Below are 27,450 nucleotides of genomic sequence, written 5' to 3' on the forward strand. Positions count from 1 at the left end.
GCGCCCGCGTGATCCGAAAAGGGCCAATCGCGCAGGCGCCCCCGCCCTCTTCCTCCCCGTCCGCCATGACGCTTGCGGGCAGGGTCGGCCTAACCTGGTGAGAGGCGCCATCTTAGAGGAGGGCAGCGGTGTTGCTGAAGTAGACGCCTCGAGTTCCGTCTGCCGTCCAGAAGAAGAAGACGAGAGAAGGTGACTGGAGGAGTGTTGTCCCGCCTTCGACAGCGGCTTCTTCTCGGGGTTCGGTAAAGTTCCTGCGCGCGGGTGACAAGGGGCCGGGGTCCCCCTCCCTCAGCCACCGATATAGGTATAAAGGCCGCTTCGTATAGGATTCCCTGGGTTTCCCTGGCCGAGGCGGCTCTCCGTAGGCCCGCCGCCTAGGGCCTCTTTGTTTTCAAATTTACGCTCTTCCTTTTGTTAAACGGCCCGTTCCGAGTCCCTATCCGAGACTGCGGCAGCTTCCTTATATTTATTTTATTTTATCTATGGTTGCCCCTAAATTAACTCCATTTTCTGCTTCCTTTTGCGTTTCATATAAATGGCGTCCGTACGGCCCCGCTTTATTTATTTATTTATTTCCCGGCCCTCCCACAGCGATTGTTTTCCTGCTCTTCAAGATTTGTTTAGATAATTCGGTTTCCCCTCCTAGTCTCCCAGATCCTCGCGACCATCTAGGAAAGGGCATTAGGATTAACTGGCCTAATCCCAAAGATGAGAAAACTAGGGCAAAGGAAATCCCACAGTGCGGGATTTTCAATAATAGTGGGTTGTTTGTTTGTTTTTTAAATGAAATAAAATTAAGCCAAGACCTGCCATTTCTAGTGCTATTGATGTAACAGAACTCTCCGGCATTGCAATTCAGCAGTACACTGAAAAATAGCAAAACCAGGAAGTACAGTAATTCTGGTTGACAAAAAAAAGAGTCTCTGATTATCATGGCATTTAGCTGGTGGCATTTGAGGTTCTTTTCCAAAACAGATTGTTGTCATTGGTGCATGCTGCACTCCAAGATTGAGCTGTGCATCTAGTATGTTTTAGGAATATAATGTCATAGGCTAATCAGTTTAAAACACAATGAAAAATAGAACTGCCATTGCATGCTATTGCTAGGCAGCATAGAGACGACTACTTAAATGAAGATGAGGATGATCAATGGTTGCAGAGGACATAAAATACCTTTTGTAACCAAAATATCTGGTGTATATCCAGTTTGAAACTAGGTACTAGTTCTTCCCACTGCAAACCATTTGCAGCTGAATTAGCTGTAATAATTGTGATAAAGTTTTTCTGTGCGTTGAGCAGCTAATAATTTAGTGTGTTAATTTCCCCAGTCTTTCTGATACGAGAAGATGCAGCAGTTTTAATACCTAAGAGTACATTGTTTCCTCCCAGTGCAGAGTCTGGCACAGATGGCAGTAAAGATGGACAGCACTTCGTAAAGCTATTGTAGTTAGAGGTGCTTATCGTATTCATGTGCCTTTCAAAACATGCAAAAAGATCATAGTATCAAAGGACAGGTTTTAGGTTTAGTTAACAGAAACCCATATGCTGATAGGGGAAGCTGAGAAATTGGTGGGCATTGGCCCAAGTGGTCATAAATTACCTCAACTGCCATTCTTCTACCTTGCTGTCAGAATGTCAGAGCAACAAATTTCTTGACCTCTGAACATAAACTCATTTCATAATTTGACAATGACAATATGGAAATGGCTCCTTTATATACTTATTCAGGCATTTGGCTTTGGCATGCATGGTGCTTGCTCATTGCAATGAAATGGAGAGGTGCTTAAGAGAACAGTGAATAAAATCTGTGTTCTGTGCTTCAAGACAATTTGAAGTGCATATGAAAATGCTGCTCTTTGCTGCATCATTAGCACTAGCTGCTTTTTGACCTCCAAAGTGTCTTGTGAACATATACTCTCAATACCTACAATGAGACAGGGATGTTAACTATGCTTGATAATCAGAGTGAGGGAGATAATGTAGAATCATAGAGTTGGAAGAGACCACAAGGGCCATCGAGTCCAACCCCCTGCCAAGCACTGTATGAACAGGAATTATTATATGACAGTTTCTGTTCCTGTGCCTAAACCTTTCAGCTTACATTCCTAGAAGGGAGTATTGCAGGGGGTGATCCAGCTCTACAGTTCTGTGATTCTATTGCATATTTTCTCACATAAGCTCAAAAGTTAGCCCACCATCAGTTGACTTTTGAAAAGCTTTTGTACGATTTGAACACAAAACTGCTCAGCTTTATCAAGGATGTCAGCATCATCATGAGAATCTTGCTTTCAAGTATATTCCTACTATCAGAGCTATGCCCATTATTTTTACTGGAGGGGGGATGGAAAAACAATTAATCACCTTTTCTTAATTGCTTTTTAAAAATTGTTGGTTTTTATATATTGGTGAAAGACACCAACAGTTCTTGGATTACACCTATATATTAAAACAGTGTAATATTGAAGTTAATAATTGTTCTCAGAGCTGGATGTGCAGTATGTTCTTAAACCATGGCAGATAATATACAAACTGCTTTATAACATGCACTTAAATTGGGATAGGCAGTTTAATTAACCATTTTTGTGTGTGCCTTAAGGTAGTATGTACAGAAATGAACTTTGTATTCAGGGATTGTGTATGCAAAAATAAAAATAAAAGGCTACAGAAAGGAAATACCTAAAGTTAATTTGCTGCTTATAATGCCTGTATTTGCACAATTCCCCCCCAAGGGGATAGTTTGGTTGACACTAAATGTGGGCTGATTATGGCAAAGAGAGGTATTGTGCATTTGTCAGAATCTTTCTCCTTGCGGAATTGATCATGTGAAGCACCAATATCATTTAGTGCAGGCAAATCAGGTTTGAATAAATAAAAAACTGGATGGGAAGAGAATATAATAATGAAAATTAATTGTTGTAGTTATATATATATATATAATTTCCCCTTGTGTAAAATTCATCATGGACTACTACTTTTTCTTTTTAAAATACTTTCCCCTCTCTATTTTAGAGTTGGGTGAAATACCATGCCAAAAATTACCCCCCAAAATACGTTAGCATTTGTGTGAATAAAAGATTCCTACATTTCACTCTTCAATTTGAAAGAAGGAATATATACTCAAAATGGCATTGAAAGAGGGATCAACAATTTCTTTTCTTTTGGGTCACTTTGTGACTGAAGATGCATTGGTTGCTAGGATGTTGGACCTGCTGCATCCTTTCAACCTTATCACTGAAAAACAGTGACTTATGGTGTATCTTTGCAGTGATGTATGGGGGACTGAGCAAAATTAGGTACAGAAAAAACAAAACAAATTTAACATTTTGACAGCAAAATCAAACAGTTGCCTTGATTTTGTAGTACTAAGCCTGTTGCTTTTAAAACTGCATCATGCAGTTAGTTTCTGCATAAAAATTAATTGGATCCCAATTTGTCTGAAAATCGGTCTTAATACTCTAAACATCATGTGTACACCCTATGTCTATGTACCTATTTGTGTGCTTATGTGGGAAACGATTAGCCTGAAATTTGTATGTCAATTTATTTTTAGTTCCCCAAATTTGAAACATTCTGTTGCAAAATTTCAATCTTTAAATTTAACTACCATGCTTGTATATACATTGTTGCATGTATAAACACAAATGTATCTAAGGATACTTATGTGTATATACATATCTGTGTTTATACATACAAGTATTTTTTTTTAACTATACAGTTTAATAAAGAGCGGGGAAGATTTTTCCTTTTTTCCAATAGGTGGAAGAAATCTTGAAGACCAGAAATTGAAAAAATGTGTTTTAATTAAAAAAAATTATAATTTTCCGGCTGTGGAAGATGGATCTTCTTTGCAGCCAGTTTGAAACACAAGTTCATCTTTAAATGAACAATTTATTTTGAAGAGGCAATTAACCTTCACTATCTCCAGTCTTCCTGACCGTTCAAATGGACTTGCTTTCTCCAGTAGTTGTATTTCACCTTGTCTGAATTTTGAATGAGAATGAGATGTGTTCCTTGGAAATGTGAGGAAGAAAAGTCTTTCTATCCCGTTATTATCAATTCATGGATTGAGTGTTGATTCGACCTACAGGAGAAAAATAACTGGAAGTCTTTGAAGACAGAGTTGCATGCTGAACCTACCAAGGTATCTCAGTGAAAAATGTATTCATTTGGGAAGGTTTAGTGTATGAACTGTAATTCAACAGGTGCTTAAGATATATCTTAGCAGTTGCTAAAATTTGAAGGGTTTTCAAAATGACTAGCTGGCAGTAGTTTTCACCCAGTGGCCAAGGTTTCTGCAATAGCAATAGCATATGCAAATGTTGTTCTAATTATTCAACTTGGCGCATGTCCCAATCTCAGCATCCCTTCTTGTCAGTTCACCTCATCCATCTGTTTTAAGCAGTCAGTAAAGAAGTGGTGGTATAGGAGTTGATCTTCCCAAAATATTAAATGTGTGTTGTCTGCTTGTTGCCAACTATGAAACTTCTATATTTCTGGATTTTGCCCTCCTGATATTGCTGGACAACAGATCTTCTTGTCCCTCACCATTGGCCATGCTGTCCAGAGGTTAATGGGAGTCGTAGTCCAACATCTGCAAGGCACCATGCTGGCTACCCCCGCTTTAGTGTTTCTTACTATGATGTAAAGAAATTGGATGTCAGGAAATTGGAGGGTAAACAGATTTATGTGGTTTGTTTTTAAACTGGGAACCAGTTTTCATAACATATATAAAAGTAGAATGTGTTTACCTAACCTACTGGGGTTTAGAACTTATTATGTGCCATTAAAATAAAAAAAAAGTAGCAAAGCTTGTGATTTGTAACATGAAGGTTTCTTTTTATTTTCCTTCATCTCTTTCCAAGATTATATTTTAAAGAAGATACCAGTAAATCCAGCCTATAGAAGGTTTTGCCAGTTAAACCAAACTGATCAGCCATCACTGAGAGAATAGTAAACCTCTGTTCAGCCACCAGTCTCTCCAACATAAGCTGACAATAAAGATTCAGCCGAATATGTCTAACCAAGGAGATGATTGTTACTTTTATTTCTACTCCACATGTACCAAGGTTTGTATTTCCCCTGTCCTCTAGTCTTTATTCTTGCTTGCAGTATTATAAGTATAATGTAACCTGATACACCCAATAGACTCCAGCCAAGGCATCCGTCCCTTCCTTTAGTGACTTTATTGGTAGCCAGGAAGAGGAATATGCAAAGTTGTAGTAAAACCTTTCAAGTTGCTTTTGTGCATAGGAAATGCAGTTCAATGAAACCTTGGTTATATTAGTCTGATTTTTAATGTATGTATTGCTTACCAAGACCATATTTCATTCTCCATAGGGTGACAGTTGCCCCTTCCGTCACTGTGAAGCTGCCCTGGGGAATGAAACTGTGTGTGTGCTTTGGCAAGAGCAGCGATGTTTCAGAAGTGTCTGTCGATTTAGACACATGGAGATTGATGTAAGTATTGTCTCAATATATAGTCTAGCAGTGTGATTACTCTTGATATCTGGGTCTGTAATACAGACACTGTGTGCATTGTTGAAGTGTAGTGTTTTTTGCATAGAACATTTTCCTAAAAACTATAAAGACATAGGCATGATTTAGAGCGATCAAGTTAGTTTGTTAAGTTTAAGTTTGCAAGGTTATTTTGGTAACTCCTGCCTTGCTTTGAAAAAATATATCCACACACATACACTTATAAATGAAGAAACGGTTCATAGTAGTTTGAGATTCCCATGTTTAGACTACCAGCATGAGTTTCTTAGTCTCTAAGCACCTTTCCAGCTTGATTTGAATTTGGGGTGCTATTATTTGGGTTGGTTTATTATATGGTGACTGTGTTTTTTTACATTAAAGCTACAAAAATGAGAGAAGAAACATGTGAACTCTGTTTTAGATATTTTCCCTTGTCCACCATGTGAGTTGTCCTAGCTTTTTCATAGAATGAGCTAGCTTGTAGAAATGTAATGCATGAATTGTGGCCACAACTAGTGTCCCACAGTTATTTCTGCCAGTAACCCATTACCTTGTTTGCATACTATACACACATGAGAATGTATTTGGGAAGAAACAGGGTGACCTGTGTGGACAAGAAATGTGATAGCAGGACCTACCCTATGGCTATAAAAAATGGAAGTGCAGCACATGCTATTTGGTTTTTAACAATGATTGTTTTTAACAGTGCATACCAAAAGGGTCTGTAATTCCCTATTCTTAAACAATAGTGGGGTAAACATAAAGCTAGTCTATCTTATCAAAAGGTGTGGCAGGCAGTAGGATTTGGAAGGAAAAGAAGATATCATGTAGGATGTAGGAAGGTAGAACTGAAATATAATAATGGGCCAGGATCCAAAAAGCCTATGGGTGAGTGAAAAGCAGTTTCACATATGCACTGTATGTGTGTTGCTCAATCTCCCCTCTGCTGCATCTCTTATGCTACATTGCGTGCATCTGTACAACATGTATTTCCCAGAAGGGCTGCTTTTCAGGGTGTGTGTGAGAGGTTGCTGGCACAGCTTGTGTACATGAGTGGAACTCCACATGCAGCCAGTGTTATAAATTGAGATATGAAAACTAGGAGCTAAATGGCACCTTAAACCTAGGTTACGGGCACAACAACGGAATGTCTAGGCATGCTTTTTTAATAACAAGAATACAAAGTTGAAAATGAATGAACTGCAGCTAAAATCTTACGTTCATTTTTCACATGATCTAGTCCTCACCTGAAGACTGCAAAAAACAAAGCCATGCTTCCCCTGCCCACCCTGCTAATATTCTTAAGACAGTCTCTTCTCCAGTCTTCAGAAAGTGGTTGGAAGTGGGGAAGCAGAAAAGGGTCCACCTTTCCTTCCACTGTTCAGTTTTAATCTGAAATCTGCGCCCAGAGCTCAGAAACTGCTCGTGTTAATGAAATTCCCTGTTGCAAAATGCTCCTAGAACAGGGGCCGGCAACCCGCGGCTCCGGAGTCTCATGTGGCTCTTTTACACCTTTGCCGCGGCTCCAGGGCGGATACTAGCGAGCGGAGGAGGCGCATTGTGCGCCCCAACACTCCCCACTGTGGCGGGCGCTGTACTGGCTGTGACATTGCATGGGGGCGGTGCGTGCGTTAGTCACGCACCGTCCCGACGTCACCTTCCCGCCTGCCCACCCGCTACATTGTAAGGGGCATGTACGCTGGTCCTGTTTTGAAGGGGAGTGAAGAACACACACACACACACACACACACACACACGGTAACTTGTTAATTTATCGTTTATTTCTATGAGGAGGAGTAATTCTGAGGGGTCAAACAAAGAAATAATAAAAAAGTGACAAAAAAGTTATTTTTATAATGATGAGTTTTGTGGCTCCCAGTTTTTTTTCCTTCGGAAACGGGTCCAAGTGGCGCTTTTTGTCTTAAAGGTTGCAGACCCCTGGCCTAGAATAATGGGAGTTGCGAACACTGCAGCCCTTTGGATACTGGCCATTGTGATTAAGTAGTCTCTTCGCAGATGACTGCCTGTCCTAAATGAAGTGGGAAATAATATTTGCATATCAGTTCTTCTCCTGATAAATTATAGGCTGTAAAGGTTATGTTGCTGATACCATCTCAGTGTGTTACTAACTTACGTTGTGGACTTGCAGGTTGTTCCTAGTGTACACTTATAGTCTATGTTTTGTCTTCAGAAAAAACGCAGTGAGATCCCATGCTTTTGGGAGAATCAGCCAGTGGGCTGTCAGAAGATGAACTGTGCATTCCACCACAACAAGGGACGTTTTGTGGATGGGCTTTTCTTACCTCCAAGCAAGAGTGAGTTGTAATTTCACCTTTCGGCATGTCTCTTTACCCCTACCTATCTACAAAAGATCTTGCATTCTTTCTTCAGACTTCCACATTTCTGTAGGTGCTGTAAGGAAAGCCATACTTGCCTGACTTTCCCCCCCAGCAGTGCATAAAAAAAAATTCCAGCAGCAATACAGTAGATAAAGGTTATGCAGGGACATGTTCTTTATAGCACAAAGGTGGATGCTTCACAACATTGTTTTTGTTGTTGTTAACCTAAATACTACTGAAGGTGTGAGGAACCTTTGACCCTCCATATGTTGCTGGAATGAAACTCACTTCCCTGGCCTTTAGCTACGCCTGCTGGGGCTGATGGGAATTGTAGTTCAGCAACATCTGGAGGGCCAAAGGTTCCTCACACTTGTCCTACTAGCAGATTGAAGACATCCGTGTGAACACAGCACTCTGAAAAGTGATTTACATATATTTAACCACAACCCTGCAGCCCTTCCTCTCCCTTTTTAAATTGCTATAACCATCTAGGAAACTCTTTGAGACAAATAGCTGACTTGTTTATATTTAACATACAATAGGGCAAATACTTTCACCATCATTTCTTTATGGTTAACTTCCTAGAAGCATTAGGTGACCAGTGTTTCAGAATGCTAGATCTAATCCATAAGAATGGTCTTTAGTGTAGATGTGTGTGTAAGCAAGATGGAATAGGGCCACCACTTACTGGAGATTTTTTCCCCAAGTTTAAGTATCAAAATTATATTAATATTGGTCACAATCCTTTGCAGCATGATTTTGATATTACTGGAGAGATTTTACACATGATGGATCAGATACCTATTTATATTATTGATAATGGTTTTCAACTTGTAGTTTATAGATTCTTGTGCATTTTTGTTTAAAGCTGTTCTAAACGTGCCTGAACCTACGGAAGAGGAGATGAAGGCTACACAGATTTCATTGCAACAGAATAAACTTTCTGTTCAGTCCAATCCATCTCCTCAGCTGCGTGGGGTAATGAAGGTGGAAAGTTCTGAAAATGTACCAAGCCCCACTCATCCACCAGTTGTTATCAATGCTGCAGATGATGATGAAGATGATGATGGTGAGCAAAATATAGTTTCCCAAAGCATGATGCTTCTCCGTTGTATCTTTTTTTTTTTTAGAAGATATTTATTAAAATTTTCAAGATATTACAAAATGAAAAAAGAAAAAAGAAGGAAAAATACAAAATAAAAAACAGTTAAAAACAACTCAATCTTTCCATTACTTATTTTCCATTAGCTTGTTTCCCGGACCTCCTCACGCCTCCCTTTTTTTTTGTATTCCAGTTCAGTTTGTTAGTTCAGCAAATCCTTCCCCTCTTTGTTTATCCTAGTCTTTAATCTTAAAATATTGTAAGATTAAATTTTTACCTATTCGTAATCCATTTTTCATATTCCCTTATAGTATTACAGCTAAAAACCACTTAATTTCTATCCAACATCATTCTAACATTCATTACTTTTACAATATTTCTGTAAATAGTCTTTAAACTTTTTCCAATCTTCTTCCACCGACTCTTCTCCCTGGTCTCGGATTCTGCCAGTCATTTCCGCCAATTCCATATAGTCCATCACCGCTTCTCCGTTGTTTCAGTGCATATCATTAATGCAGTCATTGCTTCAGTGTATTCCCCCACCTCATCCTGCAGATCCTCAGAGTGCCTAACAACTTATAAAAAAATTAAAGTAAATTAAAATCAAGATGAAAACAACAGTAAATATGTCAAAGCAGGTGATGGTATTGGGTATTATCTAGGGTTGCCATACGCCTGGAATTTCCAGAACACACCCCAAATACTGCAACCAAAAGCAGTGTCTGGGTGGAAATTGGCAAAATGTCCAGGGAAATCCGGACTTATGGCTGCCGACAACCATCAGTGTTGTTTTTACTGATGTTCCTCACAAATGGTCAAAGCTCAACAACTTTGCTCCCCACCCCCCCAGCTCCGGATTCTCACTTTTTCAAATATGGCAACCCTAGCATTATCCCAGTACCTTGAAACATTTCTTCCCCTGGTGCTTCTTCCAATCCTCTGGAGCATATGGAGTGGGGAGGTTTCCACCCTATAGCATCTAAGAGTAGCAAAACGTAAATTGGCAAATCATAGATCTTCTACCTACCTTTTAATTAATTGCATGTTGTACTGATCTTACTTGACTAAGCAGGTGAGACAATCCAAATGAAGTTTTACTTGACTCACAGTTCTAACGTGTACATGCCTACTCAGAATTAAGTCTGACATATTTCAGTGGAGCTTGTTTCCAGGTAAATGGGTATAAATCAGTGCAGCCCAAGACTTATTCACATTTGGGAATCTGTCTCACTGAACATAGTGGGCTTACTTCTGAAGAAATAGGAATGGAATCAAAGTAGCAATGTTACTTCTTTCAGATCAATTATCGGAAGAAGGTGATGAATCTAAAATGCCTGTTCAACAACCCTCTGCGGAGGTTTCTAATGGATTGCGGATAATTTCTACTCGGAAATCAGCAAGTAGCACAAAACAAGTTAAAGGTAGGAACTAATATGCTCAAAATAAACTGAGTAGACCCTTAGCAAGGGATTTCGGCCAAGGATACCTACATTCAGCATTTGGGTTGGATTTTTTATTTGCTTCAGTGTGTGTTTATATTTAAGTTCTTGCAATTGAGGACTTGCAAAGTATGTTTTCATAAATGCTGTTTGTTTGTTTTTAAAGCAAGTATTGGAGAGAAGGAAATTAGTGTGCTGGTGCAGGAAGGTAGATGGGGGTATAGAGAGTGGAAAGGATATAGGAGTTATGCAGAAAGATGGGAACAGAAAAACCAACAAACATTTTTTGTCCACAGGAAGTGTTGTGGAAAGTTTTCTGGAAATATTTCCTCTGCATATTTAGGGTAATGTGCATCAGAACATGTTCAGTTTGCAATAGAAAATTTGCTGGTGCCCCAAAGAGTGATCTAATTTAGCATATTGATTATACAAAGTATAAACAAAGCTAAAAACATTGAAATTGCCAAGTTTGCTTGTGGCACCCCAGATGTTTGATTCCAGCTCCCACCATCCTAAGCCAGCATGTACAAAAAATGGTCAGATGTGATGGGCAATGTATCTCAGTAACTTCTGGAGGGCCACAGGTTCTCACCCCTGGAATAAAATTTCACAGGTTAACTAACTTTGAGCTTGTTTTCTGCGCTTTCGTATTTGAGAGAAACTTATCTGCTTACTCAGATTTTCACATTTTGCAGTTGATAACTTGAATTTTGGAATCAAAACCCTTGATGAGATCAAGTCAAAAAAAATGAAGGAAAAATCAAAGAAGCAAGGTGGTGAGTTAACCTTTGTAATTGTAAGGATATTCCACAGCATTATGTTTGGGCACCCTCATTGTTGCAGTGTCTATTATTAGAAGTCCAGGGTGGGCTGTTGCTTGCTTTTCTTAGAGCCTTGCAAATGCTAATGTTCGAATCCCTGCGAAGGGTGAGCTCCTGTTGCTTAGTCCCTGCTCCTGCCAATCTAGCAGTTCGAAATCACATCAAAGTGCAAATAGATAAATAGGTACTGTTCCGGAGTGGGGGTGGTAAACGGCATTTCCGTGTGCTGCTCTGGTTCACCAGAAGCGGCTTAGTCATGCTGGCCAGATGACCCGGAAGCTGTATGCCGGCTCCCTTGGCCAATAAAGCGAGATGAGCGCCACAACCCCAGAGTCGTTCGCGACTGGACCCAATTGTCAGGGGTCCCTTTACCTTTATGTGTAGCCTTGGATGTCCCAGTGATCATTGATTCAGCAGTTTTGTGCCCTACAATTGAATCACAGCAATTAAGTGTTGGGGTGGTGGCTAGTGGAGGTTGTTCGATGATTGTTCCAAGAAAAAAAGAATTTTGGATTGGACTTATCTTAAGGCACCAATGCATTACAGTTGGCCAAGAGTGTGAACTTAGAAGCCTCATATTCAAATTGCATCTCAACCACAAATTCATGAAATGCCAAATAGTGGTGGCAGTGCAGCTTAATATAGCTTTGTCTTGCTCTTCTCAGACAACCCCTCTGAAGTTTCTGCTCAGATTCAGACCCATCCAGGCCCAGAAAAAGAAAATGTACGGACTGTGGTCAGAACTGTAACTTTATCTACAAAGCCAGGTAAGTGTAATTCTGTTTGTATCCAGTTCAACAGCTCTGGTAGGTGTGGCATTTCTGGAAATGCCCTTCCTCTTTATCGATTATAATTAGCATCACTGTTATGATGTGTATTCATGTATGTTCATATACACACTGCTGAGAGGTTTAGGATCGTTTGCTGGAGTTATGACGTGCACTTATTATGGATGTGTGTTAATCCTTAATCTTTTTCCTACAAGAAACCCTCACAAAGAAATAATGGAAGCTTAGTTTATTATATAAATCAGGAGTGACAGAATATATATATAATGCTGCTTTAGATAGCAAAGTTACAGTCTAAGCGAGTAGCAAATCACAATACAAACACACTTTAAAGAGCAGAAAATACCCTAACTATTCTAACACCTACATAAGCAAGGTGACAATTTTGCCATAAACCCACACAAGAAGGGAAGGGGAAAAGGAAAGTATACCTGTCCTTAAAGCGAAGCAGTAGGGTGCAGTCCTATGAAGTGCTGGGTAAGTTCTGTTGTATTGGAGCTGGGAGAGCTAGCTAACCTTTTCATCTGATGGTCTTTTTATCCCCTTTTTTGCCAATGCATTGTGATGGGGAGGGGAGGGGCTGTGAAATGAGTGGTTCTTACAATTTCTATAATCACTTTAAGAATAGTGAGAAATGGGATAAACTGGCCATCCCATTTGTTTAACAAGAGGGTTGTCATGTGTGATCTTCTTGCCTCTTTCACCTATGGTCACCCTGTCCTGTTTGTTTGACAAAAGGTGAAAGAATGTGATAGTGAGCACTTATCTGAATCTAGGCATCTTTGCTTGCGATCTGCCTTTATATCACCTTACCATTGTGTGGGTGGATCCCATTGAGGAGTTGAGTATCCTGTACTTAACAACTAAATTTGCATATGTTAATCTTCTGGTCAAATGCAGGTTCTACTGCAAGTAAATAAACTGCTGTATAGATACTGTTTATTTATTAGCCAACAGTTTTTCATGGAAAAAATCACTACATATTAATACACATATTAAAGCAATTGGTTTACTTCAGACATCTGTTGTTTGCCCTTAATTTTTGTCAGGTGAAGAGCCTCAGATTCGATTGACTGTTGCAGAGAGATTGGGAAAACGGAAATCCTCTACAGGTGAGAACCAGCATGTAGAATTAAAAAACCCTGCTCCTCTATTAACATATCAGCCTTATCCATTATTTTCCATCATAGGTGCATACATGCACAAAAGTTCTGATCATGGGTACATTTTTTACCTGTTTGTGAACCTTGATGATTTATTAAATTACTGTATTAAAGTATATGCCATTTATGGCACAGCATAGAATCTGCGGCAAGGAGGATTATAATTTTTCTTGACATTTCAGTGGAGAGCTGTGTAAAAACAAGACCGGCTCTTATCCCACTCATCTGCTTCTTGCGCTGCCAGAATGTGTGTGCACGTGTATGTATATCTGCCCTATCTTTCTAGGCAAAATGTTCACTAAAGTGTCTTTCAGTATCATAAGACTGATGTGGATGTAATTGCCACTAAAAGTAGCAAGCATAGCTGAAAGCAAAAAAACAAAACCCTGACAATAATATTTCTTCTCTTTTTACTGTTAGTTTCTGAGAGTGGTCTCCCCCTAAAACGTAGCCTTGCTGAAAGACTGGGAAAGAAAGTAGACTCCTTGGAGAATGCAGACAAAATACCAAAGAGAGGTAGGTTTGTTTAAATAGTAAAATGTGTTCTACTTCTTTTGTAGTGCAACAAGCCTGTTTAAGTGAAATTGTTCTGAAATGTCAGTGAAACTCCTGTTTTTATCAGGGATGAGGAATCAAATGCATATAATGGAAAGGCCATATTAACAGTTGTTTGTTTCAAAAATCTTGTATGCTGTCTCCATACAGTGATGTACACAAAGTACTCCAAATTCCATAGTCAAGGTGATCTGTGCACAGCGCATAAAATGTAATTGCTTTGATAGAGATTTTTTAATTTTTTTTGGAAGAATAGTAGATCTATTTGCAGTTCATTTGTGGTTCTTTTGAGTTGCAGAAAACATACAGTATTTCATTTCCTTTTAATTTGTATACCACCTTTCTATATTACTATACAGAAGGTAGTTTACAAGCTGAATAAACAACAAAATAGACAGCAAAGATCATATACCTGATAACAATATAATCCAATACAAAAAGCCATAATAAAAACATAACTTTAAAATAAACAACTACTATTAAATTTAAGAATTCCTAAACTGTAATCAACAAAAACAATGGCAAATCATTATTCATAAAATGCTATAAAACATACAAAACCATATAAAAGGATCAAATTGAGAAACAAGGACAGACAAATTCTAACATTAATTTTTAACATACCCTGGAACTCCTCTCTTCCCAGGTGCTTCTGCTGTTCTCAAAGTCATGGTCTGGGAAAGCCTCAGGGATGGAGGGTGGGCAAGGCAGGTGGAAAAAGCCATTGCCTGATGGCCAGCGTGAAGCCTTTCTCCCATCACAGTTCAACATCTCTCTTATGAAGACTTCTTGGGCTGGAGGGTGAAGCAAGCCATATGAAACAATTTATTGTGTGAAGCCATAGGTCAGCTTCCTCAACCTTCAGCCCTTCAGCTCCAGCCAGCATGGCCAATTGTCAGGAATGATGGGAGTTGTAGTCCAAGGCACTAGGAAGATTGCTGTAGGAGAACAAAACAGGAGACTCCTGTGTAACTTCCTTCACCATTTTATTCTTTCTTTCTGCAGTACAAGTTCCCTTGTCACTTAAAGAGAGACTAGGATTACCATCTGAGCAGAACAAGATGGAAACAGGTAACAATTGGTTTTATTGGAGTACCTCTTCCTATTTCTTGCAGGTGGATCTTTGCCTTAGTGCAATCCAAGCTACTCTACTCAGAAGTAAACCTCACAGAGTTTAATGTGATAATAATATATAAAAGGCTAAAATCTATAAAAGGCCCATGTCACCAAAAAGATCAGCCTGCAACTGTTCTTTTTTCTTACCTCCTGAATTTAGAGCTCCTTTATGGAATGAGATCTTGCTCTCAGCATTAGTTCTTCAGCAATGTTTTACATACTGCTCACTTTTTGACTTGGATAATCTACTTCACTATGCAATAAACTGGCAAGGGTTGAAATACTACATGGACATCTTGAGGGAAGCCCATTTAGAATGAGGTTGGGGGATAAGAAGCAGTTTGTTAAACTCTCAGAGTGATACCGCATCTTTTGGGAGCAAAAGTATATAGAGCCTAGAACAGTTGACATTTTGACTAACATAAAAATGCAAACTAACTAATTCTATTGTGCATTTTTTCATTTTGCTTTGTGTTTGTGGTGTAGAGAATGCTGCCCAACCAGTAGGCGAAATTCGTGTGAAAACACTGGAAGAAATCCGTTTGGAGAAGGCTAGCCAAAGAAAGGGAGAAATTCATCCCAAACCCAAGGTTCAAGTAACTTTTACCATTGATGATCCCAATGCAGTGGCAAAACCGTCTCCTGCCATCAGGATCAAAACCTTTTCAGAGGTCCTGGCTGAGAAGAAGCAGAGGCAAATGGAAGAGGAGCGCATAAAAACTGAAAAAGGGAGCCTTGCTGGACCAAAGCATGAGGGTGAGCCCCAGAAGCAAGGCTCCTTGGGTTCAGCTGTTTCCATCAGAAGAAAGCTGGAGGAGCCTTCTGACAAAGCTAAGGACTTTAGGGAGGTGCGCATCAAAACTCTAGAGGAAATCAAGCAGGAAAAAGCCCTCCGAATGCAGCAAAGTGGGGAGAACACCTCAAAGACGCAGATGCAACCTGAGCAAACTCCGGTTGGGAGGAGACAGTTATGCATTACAAAACCAACAGGTACTATACATGCCAGAATGCTTGTTGAAGCAGATTTTTTATAAATGATAAAATTGGTATAAATACTCGTGATAGATTTGACTGCTGGAACATAGGGTAGAGCAATGTCAGGAACTTCAGCTTCAGAACATACTGTAGTGTGCTGACGTCCCCCCATTCCCACACATGGCTCTGAAATGAGCTCAGAGTAAGGAAAGGGAAAAAGTATGAGTAGGGTATTCAAAGGAGGAGAGTATTGGCAATGGCAGGAGGCTTTAAGCATTCTTTCTCCTGCCCTGCAAGTGTCCTTCCTGCATTTTTCAGTATTTCAGCAAATGGGATCGCACATTTTAATTTGACCTTAAATTCAAGTGGGGGTACTCTTTCCAGTTCACTTTGTAGAAGCCTGCAACTAATGCCAGAACAAATATTTCTGGAAAAAACAAGTATTTTCAGCTGGAAGTAATGTCAGTGCAGCCTGTTGGCATGTCACCATTATGCACATTTTCTAGTTCAGGACAGAATAGGATGTGTCTGGGCAGGATGTGTTCCTCAAAAATTGAGGAATTGAGATGAATTGCCTTGCTTGTAGTGCTTCATGGACCTTGTTGTTGGAAGGTAGCAAGTATTTCTAGCAAGATAGAAGACTGCTGAGTGTGGTGTTCACCCACCTAATTTACCTGTCCTCATAAGGTGGGAAATAGCTGTGCCTCAGGAGAGTTAATTCTCCTTTTAGAATGATCAGTGTGGTGTTTTAACAGCTCCTGGAAGAGAAAAAAAACATACAGAGCTGAAGTCCTCTCCAAGAACTTTTACATCAGATGCCACTGCGAAGGTAAGTCTTCATTTTGGTACACAATACATTCTATGTTGAAAAACAGGCCTTGCTACTGATGCATGTTCATTATCATCTAGCATCTTTGGAAACTGCCATTAGACATCTATATCAGGACTAGTTGTCACGTGATATACAAACCCTGCTTTCTCACCCATTTAGATCCCATTAGCTAATCAGCTCTGGGCCAAAGTTCAGCATAATATATTTTGACAGCCTATTGTGAAGGGCACATCATGCCACCAAGAAACACAATGGGGCATCATTTTTCTGACAGACAACCCCAGACTATGACTGCATCATGGTTATAAAAAGCCAAAAAAGTAAAAATAAACAGAAGTAAGAAATCCTGAGCACTATCCAGAGCCAGGCCACCCAAGGAAGCATGTCAAGATACTGAAATCGGGGGGGGGGGGCGCTTTCCGTGGGAAGCACCTGTTTTCTCACCCCTTTATTTCTCATTGTCTACTCAGCCTTTGAATGACGGCATGAGCAATTCACATTCTAAAGTCCAGGTGAAGAGCTTGGAGGAGATAAGGAAGGAGAAGCAACGGCTAAAACAGCAGCAAGAGAGGAAGCCCCAGGAGGAGCAAGTGACTGTGCCATCTGCTGGGGAAGAAACTGCAGAAGGGAAGGCCCCAGGGGCGAAAAATCCTGTATCCCCAGTGACAACAGGGAAAAGCCGTCCACTTACAAAGAGGTTGCTGGTGAGATCCCAGGAGGCAGCGCCAGAGAACGTGGGGTCAGAGGAGTCGAGACTTTCTGCTCAGCCTGTAGAACGAAAGATTAAAGGTAAACAGCAACACCTTGATGGTAATCAAGGGTCAAAAAAAGGTTGGCTTCCTTAAGCTGCTCATAAGAGGTAGAACAAGAGGCTTTTAAATTTCTGCCATCTAGGTTCCTACTTGTTTTAAGTTTCAGCATTGCCCTATGAGCTAAGTAACAAGGTGTGTATTCTTAAGCATACTCCCACATTCCACTTACATGTCTCAGCTGCAAAGGGATGGGATGAATATTCCTGCATAATACTGATACACACACTCGGAAATTGGCAAAACATATTGAGATTTCATCTATCTCTGAGATAGCATGTGTGTTCTCAGTTGCTTCAAAATGTAATCTGGGCAACAGCTGTAACTATTTTAATGCCTATGGAAATCAGAGCCTTTTCTGTCTCATACTATCAACCTGCCTTGCTCATTTAAGCTGTGAGTCACAAATATCCACTGCATCACTCCTGAGACAAAGGCACAATGATGTATAGTATTAGAGGGACAAATTCGAAGCCCAGAGTTCCTCTGGGAAGTCCTGGTGACTCTGCTTAGCCAGGTAACTGGACCCCTCTTGGTATATGGAAATGAAGCTGCACTTGCTCTCTCTCACTTACTGCTAGACAATCTCTGGATGTGGGAGATTTGATAGCATTATATCTGGTCACTGTCTAACACGTCCCGATTGTAGGCTTCTGCACTCGTGGCAAAGACACATTCTTAGTTGCAATAGCATACCCTCCCAACATTTCTCTGATGAAAATAGGGACGTCCCATTCCATAATGATAATTTTACTATTTATACCCCCCACATCTTACTGGGTTGGCTCAGCCACGCTGGGCAGCTTCCAACATATATAAAAACATAATAAAGCATTAAACATTAAAAAAAATAATCCCTATACAGGATTGCCTTCAGACGGCTCAGGAGTCAGATAACTTCCTACCCTCCAACATTTCTCCAGTGAAAATAGGGACATTCTAAGGAAAAGCAGGGCATTCCGGGATCAAATCAGAAACTGGACAGCTTCTCTAAATTCAGGGACGTCCCTGGAAAATAAGGACACTTGGAGGGTCTGCAATAGGTCAAAAAGCCCTTTGCAGTATGTTGCATTTTTCATGTAGATAAAGAACTGCCATGTGCAAACAGCACCAAATCTTTTTGTAATTACAGACCTGACATGTCTAAAAAAGGTCTCGTTGAAGGAAGAGAAGTGCTGTTTTTTGGTTTTACAAAAAGTGAGGGAGAGAGAAGAATAACATTGCCATTCTGTGTTCATGGACTAACCTTGAGTTGCTTTTTCATATTCTAGCCAAACCAAAAGTGAATGTGAAACCATCTGGGGTGAAGCCCGTGTCTCCAGCAAAGCAGGCACTGAAGCGCAAAGCATCAGAGAGTCATCCTTCTGTTATTGCTGCAGTGAAGCCTCTGAGTCTCATCCCAAGCACAAACACAAAGGAGCACCCATCTGAAAACACAGCCCTGGTAAGAAGATTGATTAATGCTGTTGGAGACTACCTGATAGCTGAAAGTATTAGCTTGTGCTGTAACTTTGTACTTTGAGATAAGCAGCAGGGGTGGATTTTTTTGGAGGAGGGTACATTTACAGTGCTAAGTGACCAGTCATCTTTTGGAAAGTACCAAAGATTAACTTGGGAGAGTCCAATTTCTTATTTTGAATAAGAGGGGAGTAATAAGATGGTTGCTCAAGAATTAAAACAGCATAATGATGATGGAGAGAGAAAAACCTGCCATAAACTTTTTCCCCCTCTCTCAGGCAAGTGCTCCTGGTCTTCCAGAAGCCACAGAAGCTGTTGTTCCTGAGAGAGTGCAGTCTAACAGGTAATTATTTTATCTATCTATCTATCTATCTATCTATCTATCTATCTATCTATCACCCTATTATATGTCACTGAGATTGGCCCTTGGAACAGTTGTGCAAGCAGACTTTGAATGTTTACTAGCCATTACTCAAATGAGATCATGTGAAAATTAGGATAAGGTCCTTCAGCTTTCTTTCCATGTAGGTTTGCAAGTGGAGGTCCAGGTAACAGGCACTGGGAATAGATTCAATTAAATTTAATGCTATAAGAATCTGGGATATAGTGAAGTTCATATTGAAAATTCCAAGACTGTAGTGGCAGATTCTGAAGAAATACAGTTAGGCCAGTAATAGATGAAGGTACATCATAATACTTGAAGCAGCTAAAAAGAAATTAATACAAATTGTGAATATTTTCCATTGTACTAGTTTTAATTTAGTCAACAAGATAGAGTCAAATGTTACCAAGCTTTCACTCTTCAGATCCTACTGCACTGAGGAGATAGCAGTACTCTGGATGAAGTGTTTATATATCTCACACTAATGCTGACAAAAATTTGCCTTTTAAAGCCAAATTATGATAATTTAGAAACCCAACTGCAACTAGACCAGCAAGATTCCAAATCAACAGGCATTTGTCCTTGGTTTTTAACATGGGTACCAAGAACACAATTATTCTGATATAACCTTTTGTAGGTAATGCTATGTGATTTACTTATTTGCAATTAAATGGTATATAAATGCCATAAAATAAATAAATGGCTAGGACTCCTGCATCTGAAGTAGAATTTGCTCATCAAGCAGGCCACACGCTGGATTTGATCTTTGGCGCCGGTATAGATGTGATCATGTCTCCTTCGATGAAGGTGCCATGGTCTGATCACTACGCTCTGAAAGCCAGGATTGACTTTCCACCCCCACCCTGCTTAGGTGGCGAGCCGATTTGGGCTCGCCCGCAGAGGCTGATGGACCCGGATAGATTCCATCAAGCCTTGCGGGACCTTACTCCCCCTGGCGACTCATTGACTGAGCTCGTTGAGGGCTGGAATACCCAGCTCCTGGCAGCCATCGATGAGATCGCACCTAAGCGCCCTCTGCGACCCCGCAGAAACCGGGCTCCCTGGTTTACCGAGGAGCTTCGGAAAATGAAGCGGGACCTCAGACGGCTAGAGCGAGTATGGCGGGGTGCCCGTGACGGAGCCTCAAGAACATCTTATAGGGTTTTTATGAAAACCTATGAGATGGCAGTGAAGGCTGCTAAGAAGTCTTACTTCTCGGCCTCCATTGCATCCGCTAGCTCTCGCCCGGCACAATTATTTAGTATAATTCGGTCTTTAACGTCCCTTGAAGGACAGCCAAATTTAAATAACAATCTGACACACAGCTGTGAGGCATTTGCGAGCTTTTTTGCGGAGAAGGTCCTGATGCTCCGCCATGACCTCCCTGCCAATTTGGATACAATAAAGGAACTGGAGGCCCCTCGACTGTCCTCGGGTCCAGTATTGGACCACTTTGACCGGATATCTCCAGCCGATGTGGACAGATTCCTCCAAGCTGGAAAGCCCACCACCTGTCCTCTTGACCCGTGCCCGTCATGGCTGATTAGAGCGTGTCCAGACGAGGTGCGGGGCCCCCTGGGGGATATCATCAACTTGTCCCTTGGCACCGGGATATTCCCAGGGGAACTGAAGGAGGCGGTGGTGCGTCCGCTCTTAAAGAAAACATCATTAGATCCCTCAGATCTATCCAATTACCGCCCGGTCTCGAATCTTCCATTCCTGGGTAAGGTGATTGAGAGAGCAGTTGCTGAACAGCTTGGTAGGTTTCTGGATGAAACATCTGCTCTAGACCCATTCCAGTCCGGCTTCCGCGCTGGTCATGGGACCGAGACGGCTCTGGTCGCCCTAACAGATGATCTCCGCAGGCAGCTGGATCGAGGCGGGTCAGGGCTGCTGATTCTTCTAGATCTGTCAGCAGCCTTTGACATGGTCGATCACGAACTCCTGGACCACCGCCTTGCCGACGTGGGGATCCAGGGCACAGTCCTTCAATGGCTGCGCTCGTTTCTCTCTGGTCGGGGACAGAGGGTGGCGCTTGGGGGGGAATTGTCATCACGCCACTCCTTGGTGTGTGGAGTGCCTCAGGGTGCAATTCTCTCCCCGATGCTTTTTAACATCTTTATGCGCCCCCTCGCCCAGCTTGTCCGGAGTTTTGGGCTGGGTTGCCATCAGTATGCTGATGACACCCAACTCTATCTGTTGATGGATGGCCATCCTGACTCGGCCCCAGACATGCTGACCAGATGTCTGGAAGCGGTGGCTGGATGGTTACGTGGGAGCCGGTTGAAGTTAAATCCTTCGAAGACAGAGGTCCTCTGGCTGGGGCGGGACGATATGGGATCGAGGGGGCAACTCCCATCTCTTGCGGGGGTGCAATTAGTGCCAGCACCGTCCGTTAAGAGTTTGGGTGTAATCCTCGATACCTCCCTCTCTATGGAGTCGCAGATTACAGCTATAACAAAGGCGGCATTTTTTCATCTCCGCCAAGCTAAGCAGTTGGCCCCTTATCTCTCTCGTCCTGACCTAGCCACTGTGATCCATGCGACGGTCACCTCCAGACTGGATTATTGTAACTCGCTCTACGTGGGGCTGCCCTTGAGACTGACCCAGAAACTCCAGCGGGTGCAGAATGCCGCGGCGAGACTCCTTATGGGGTCTTCGCTGCGAGAGCACATTCATCCGGTATTATACCAGCTGCACTGGCTCCCGGTGGAGTATAGGATCAGGTTTAAGGTGCTGGTTTTAACCTTTAAAGCCCTATACGGCCTAGGACCCTCATACCTACGGGACCGCCTCTCCTGGTATGCCCCACAGAGAAACCTACGGTCTGCAAATAATAACATCCTCAAGGTCCCAGGCCTCAGAGAGGTTAGGCTGGCCTCAACTAGAGCCAGGGCCTTCTCGGCTGCGGCTCCAAACTGGTGGAATGCTCTGTCACAAGAGACTAGGGCCCTGCGGGACCTGACATCTTTCCGCAGGGCCTGCAAGACAGAGTTGTTCCGCCAGGCTTTTGGTCAGGGCGCAGCCTGACTCCCTCCTCTGGCAACCTGCACAGAATTTTGTTTAATCGGTTGCCATCAATTTGATTTTAACTAATTTTATAATGAAATATTTTTAGAATGTGTTATTATTTGATTGTTTATTTGATTGTTGTTAGCCGCCCTGAGCCCGGCTTTGGCTGGGGAGGGCGGGATATAAATAAAAATTATTATTATTATTATTATTATTCATCAAAGCTTATGCTGCAATAAGCTGATTCAGTATTTTAAGTTGTTCAAGATCTTATGCTATTTATCATACCTGATATTTCCCATAAACTAGTTTCTTAAGTCTTGCATTTTGTTTTTCATACTGCTCAGTTTACTTTGAACTTAGCTATCTTAAAAGCAAAACGTAAGACGTGGGTGGTGCTGTGCCGCTTGGGCTTGCAATGGTTGCGGTTCAAATCCCTGCGACGGGGTGAGCTCCTGTTGTTCGGTCCCAGCTCCTGCCAACCTAGCAGTTCGAAAGCACACAGTGCAAGTAGATAAATAGGTACCGCTCTGGCGGGAAGGTAAACGGCGTTTCCGTGTGCTGCTCTGGTTCACCAGAAGTGACTTAGTCATGCTGGCCACATGACCTGGAAAAACTGTCTGCGGAAGTAGACAAACACCAGCTCCCTTGGTGATGAGCACCGCAACCCCAAGAGTCGTTCGCGACTGGACTTAACTGCCAGGGGTCCTTTACCTTTACAGCTACATAGTGTAAACATGCATAGCTGAAGAAGATAGTTTAGTGGCATAGCAGTAATCCAGCTATTTCTTTCTGCTAACCAACTGCTTCCTGACCATATCATAATATGACCTAGATGACACTTCAACATAAGGCTTCTTCAGGCATTTTAGTGTGTGAAGAGGAGAGCAGGCCATACATAAAAGAGGTTTCTACCCATGCTTAGCTGAATGCAGTTAGAAGCCACTGGTGATAGTGCAAAATTCCCTGTCAGTTCTGATCATGCAAGATCCTTAATTTAGACCTTCCTATATATTGCATATTGGTGTGAATGTGGCAGCAAGGATGGGCTGGTGCACACCAACTATACATGTTCCCCTGCACAACACCCCCCTCCCAAATGTTGCTTGAATTCCCATATAAGAATATTATCTCTACTCTTTATGTACCTGCATCCTGCCTATTTAAGTTTCAGATTTGTAACTAACTTATGACCTATCTGCTGCTAGAGGAAAAACTTCCTGCACAGCTTATTCATATCACACCATTCTGCTGGGGCTAAGGGTTCCCCACGTCCAGACATGATATCCGTTTTCCCCTTGGAGATGAATCATATTGTTATCTTTTCCCTCTTTGTGAAGCTCCGAACTGCATATGGAAAGCCAGACAGCCTCCACGTTACAAGCAGAGACAGCAGGTGCAACCTCTTCCCATGCAGCAGCAGTAAAGACACGCAGACTGAGCTCAACAGGACCTGGGAAGACACCCACCTCAGTAGACGATGACTTTGAAAAGCTGATATGGGAAATCTCAGGAGGCAAACTGGAAGCAGAGATTGATCTGGACCCAGGAAAAGATGAGGACGACCTCTTGCTTGAACTTTCTGAAATGATTGACAGCTGATTTCATCCCCATATGGTTTATTCTGAGAGAAAATAAATGTTGTATATTTTGTTGGATAACCAAGATTACCCTTTTCTTGGTGAGACGTTATGGCAAGTCTTAAAGCACACTTGAACTGATGAAAGAAATTGGCTGCATTTGATTGTCCTGTATTGCCCTGCTGGTCAGAGAGATGTTCCTATATGACTGTCTTGTCACTATCCTGCCCACCTGAAATACTTTGAGAAAACCACAAACATTTCAACTAGGGTCCACTTGTTGACTCAACAACCTTCCTGTATATATTTTTGTTACTTAACTGTCACATTTTGTTTTCCAGCCTTGTGGCAAACCTCAATGTCTGTTTCACGGCTTCTTCATTGTGGGTTTTTTTGGGGTAATTTCTGTATTCCCAAGTTACTTGTCAGCTCTTTGAGTCATGCAATTATATTTTCAAATTTGATTCTAGAGCCAGGAGTACAGTTTAAAATGAGGAAGAGCAGAAATGTAGTAATCTCCATCTGAACTTACTGCCACATGGCAAGCGTGGCTTTAGGAAGAAGGAAAGAACATTGAACATTTGTTTTTTTAATCTTCCTCACTGTTATTCTGTACCATTTAGACTAGTTCCCACTAGCAAGCATAAACTCTATAAGGCAAAAGCTAAGAATTTTTGTGTGTGTACCTATATTCATTAAAAATAATTATTGTTTTTAAAACATGCCCTACAAGGGCATGTGAGGTTATTCTCAGGTTTTGTTCTTTTTTCCTGAACTGATGGCCTTTTTTGCTGATATTGCACCGGTCATTTAAAACAAAGCTTTGGAATGCTGCCTTTTGGCAGGTAAACCAGGTAAACCCCATATATGCACTCTTCCCTGCCAAATCCACACAGTTCTCAGCTGTGGTTCTGAAACTGCCCACCTGCAAACTTTTGTACCCATGTTCAGCACTTGAAGCCCCACCAATGATCTTTATTCAGCAGTGTTCCATGAACTCTACAGCGTGGCTGTGGAGACTTGGGTGTATTGTATACCCTATCATTCTTACTTCCATATTTCATATGATTATCTTTTGACTATTGTTGTTATCTGCAGGATCTTTCTGGTTGCGTTCCTACCAAGAATAAAAATTTGCTTGATTCTGTTGTAAATATATTCACTTTAACTTGGAGAAATCCTGTGCTTTGCAAGTTCACATTGAAATTTTGCCTGTGCAAAATATGGTTGAATAGAGTCATACTTGTAAATTTATGTTAAAAGCTGCCCTGCATTAACTGCTAGTTGACACATTACTCCAAAGAAGTGGGAAACCAGAGAACTTCTGACGGTGAACAAAAGTAACAGACATTTGAGACTGTGAATAGTTTGCAATAGTTTGTGTCTGCTTATGCAGAACCTTCTGTTTGCTGACATTTTTCTTCATTTTTTGTGTTTTGTTTTCCCATACAAGAGATTCCTCTCTAGGCTTTTAACTACAGACCCCATTGCTTTCTGTACATCTTTTTGTTTTCTATTTAAATCATTGTATCTGAATCAGATATGTTTGCTATTTCTTTAAACAGTCTGCAGGAGAGAGAAGTATTTGTGTTTTAAATAAAGTTAATGTCGGAAATGTGTTTCAGTGTTGTATTTCCAAAACATTGTGCAGAATAGAATAGGAATTTGCCACCTGTCATGGCTTCTCAGCTTTTACTGGCCCCAAATTGAGTTGGCAACATAAAAGGACTGAAGAGCCAGATTTCTTTAAAAAAAGAAAAAAGTCTTGCACTAAAAATAGGTCATTGGATTATCGTAGATAATAGGATCAAATTCTGAGGTCAAGTTTATGATGTGAGATTCTCACTTTCCTTTACATTTTTTATCCGCAGAGTTTGATTATAGCTCTTTTTACATACTTGTGAGTTTTCACCTTTCATAAATTAGGGGTAGTCTGCTCCTCTGTGGCGCTTGTACATAGTTAAATTAAAAAATGTGTATTTGCTTGAGTAATATCTCAGTGTTCATAAACTATTCAGAAATTGTCAGGCTCCCTAGTGTCTCATAGATTATTAATGCAGCATCATCAGTATGCCTGATGCTTTACAGAGTACAAGAGGTCTCAAGTTTACATTCCAGAATCCAACACATGGAAAATAGGAAATGGAGGGTAATACTTAAAAATTATTTTAGGTATATGTGCTTAGGCAAGATAGAGCAGGGCAAAGGTTCTCAAGCTGGTCCAAGCTGCCAAATAATTATGTAGGATGCAGAGTCATAATAAATTACTATTTCTATAAATAGGATTCTCCTTAGAACTCTGGGCATTAAGAATAGTATGTCCCCCAGGATGCTTGGAATTAACAAGTTAAATTAAATGTCTATTTAATGTTAAAAGTAAAGATAAAGAATGCACGGCACCACTGATCTATCATCTGAAAGCCAGCTCAAGGAGAGAGACCACTGATGCTCAGGCAAATCTCCATGTAAATGGGAATAGTATAAGGTGACAACACATTTTTGCAGATGTGGCATTTTGTTATAGCATCTATGGCTTTGTATGCAAATTGCATTTGTTTATCGGGGGGGGGGGGAATGCTAATAATTATTGGGCTTACAGCAGGCAGAGGGATACTTTAATCCTTTCCTGTGATCCCGAGGAAAATCCCCTTTAAACTAGTATTTTCTTGGGAGAGAAATCCCCCATCGGAAACACTAATTTAAGTCTGCCTGCAGTCTTAAAGTGACTTATTTGGAAGCAGAAAATAACTGGATTAGGTTCATACCATCTGGGTTTGTTTACAGGGGAATGAAATCTTGCATCAAACAGAATGCAATGTAAACTCACCTTTTGAGTTGTGCCCTCAAATTTAAAATTAGTGTCCAGCATGTGATGTACTTGTTAAGAGTCATTTACATGTAGATTAGTCTTGTAACAGAGTGGAAAGGTGTTCATAACGCCACCAGTGAAAATGGTTTTGACCTGCTATGCCATTTCGCTTCATTTGAACACCCAACAGCTTGAAAACATCTAGATTGCGTTACATTTGGACTCTGGAAATGCTTTTTCATGGCTTCCAACTTAGCTCATGTTGTTGCCCTGGAGAAACTCTGCAAGACTAGCAGCAGACCAACCCAGAGCCAGTGTAGAATGCATAGCTGGCTTTTTTGTTGTTATTTCCTTTCTCTAAGACTACTTCCTGTGCTCCCAAGCTGTGTCCTATAAAGATCAATGGAGGGGGGAGCAGATAAGAATATTTCTCCTGGATACAGAAATGTCTCTTGCAATTCACAGACACAATCCAGTCTAAAGAAAACACTTGGCACACATTTTACTAGGGTTGCCATATTGCAAAAAGAGAAAATCCGGACACAAAAGTTGAGCTTTTTTGTCAAAACACTGCTGACATGGGGGGGGGGGTATGGCTGGATTTCCCTGAAATCCGATTTCTGCCCGGACACTGCTTCTGACTGCAGTATTCCAGTTATGTCCTGGAAATTCCGGATGTATGGCAATCCCAATTTTACTCTCCTGTTAAAATCCATCTTAATTTGGGTTGGATCATGTTCATAAATAAGTGCTGCTTGCGCTTCAGCTAACCTGGTGCCCTCCAGATTCTGGACT

The 27,450-nt window shown here is 41.1% G+C and overlaps 1 protein-coding gene across 6 annotated transcripts; it reads left to right on the forward strand.

Annotated features, from left to right (window-relative positions):
• Positions 1–81: 81 nt before the first annotated feature.
• On the forward strand, positions 82–25,461 carry ZC3H11A (zinc finger CCCH-type containing 11A). Of its 6 annotated transcripts, none has more exons than XM_083508839.1 (18): positions 82–1,979; positions 2,038–4,141; positions 4,863–5,066; positions 5,338–5,457; positions 7,667–7,790; positions 8,683–8,883; positions 10,215–10,337; positions 11,051–11,131; positions 11,842–11,943; positions 13,014–13,076; positions 13,548–13,643; positions 14,688–14,753; positions 15,285–15,788; positions 16,529–16,602; positions 17,076–17,394; positions 18,686–18,858; positions 19,151–19,215; positions 23,607–25,461. In XM_083508839.1, exons 3-18 carry the CDS (start codon positions 5,013–5,015, stop codon positions 23,866–23,868), a joined length of 2,427 nt encoding a protein of 808 aa, XP_083364965.1. In that variant the 5' UTR covers positions 82–1,979; positions 2,038–4,141; positions 4,863–5,012; the 3' UTR covers positions 23,869–25,461. The 6 variants fall into 6 exon arrangements, with proteins under 6 accessions (XP_083364965.1, XP_083364967.1, XP_083364968.1 ...); XM_083508841.1 differs by having other exon boundaries at positions 105–242; positions 3,757–4,141; XM_083508842.1 differs by having other exon boundaries at positions 115–304; positions 4,088–4,141.
• The last annotated feature ends 1,989 nt before the right edge of the window (positions 25,462–27,450 follow it).

The sequence above is a fragment of the Podarcis liolepis genome, assembly GCF_965112155.1.
Source record: "Podarcis liolepis genome assembly, chromosome: 6".
NCBI classification, from domain to species: Eukaryota; Metazoa; Chordata; class Lepidosauria; order Squamata; family Lacertidae; genus Podarcis; species Podarcis liolepis.

Bases quoted from the DNA above. Each gene is read 5' to 3' on its own strand.
- ZC3H11A (XM_083508839.1), top strand. From the start codon at position 5,013: ATGTCTAACCAAGGAGATGATTGTTACTTTTATTTCTACTCCACATGT. The intron at 11,132-11,841 runs GTGAGTTAACCT...TGCTCTTCTCAG, and splicing joins AAAATCAAAGAAGCAAGGTG to ACAACCCCTCTGAAGTTTCT. The intron at 16,603-17,075 runs GTAAGTCTTCAT...TTGTCTACTCAG, and splicing joins CATCAGATGCCACTGCGAAG to CCTTTGAATGACGGCATGAG.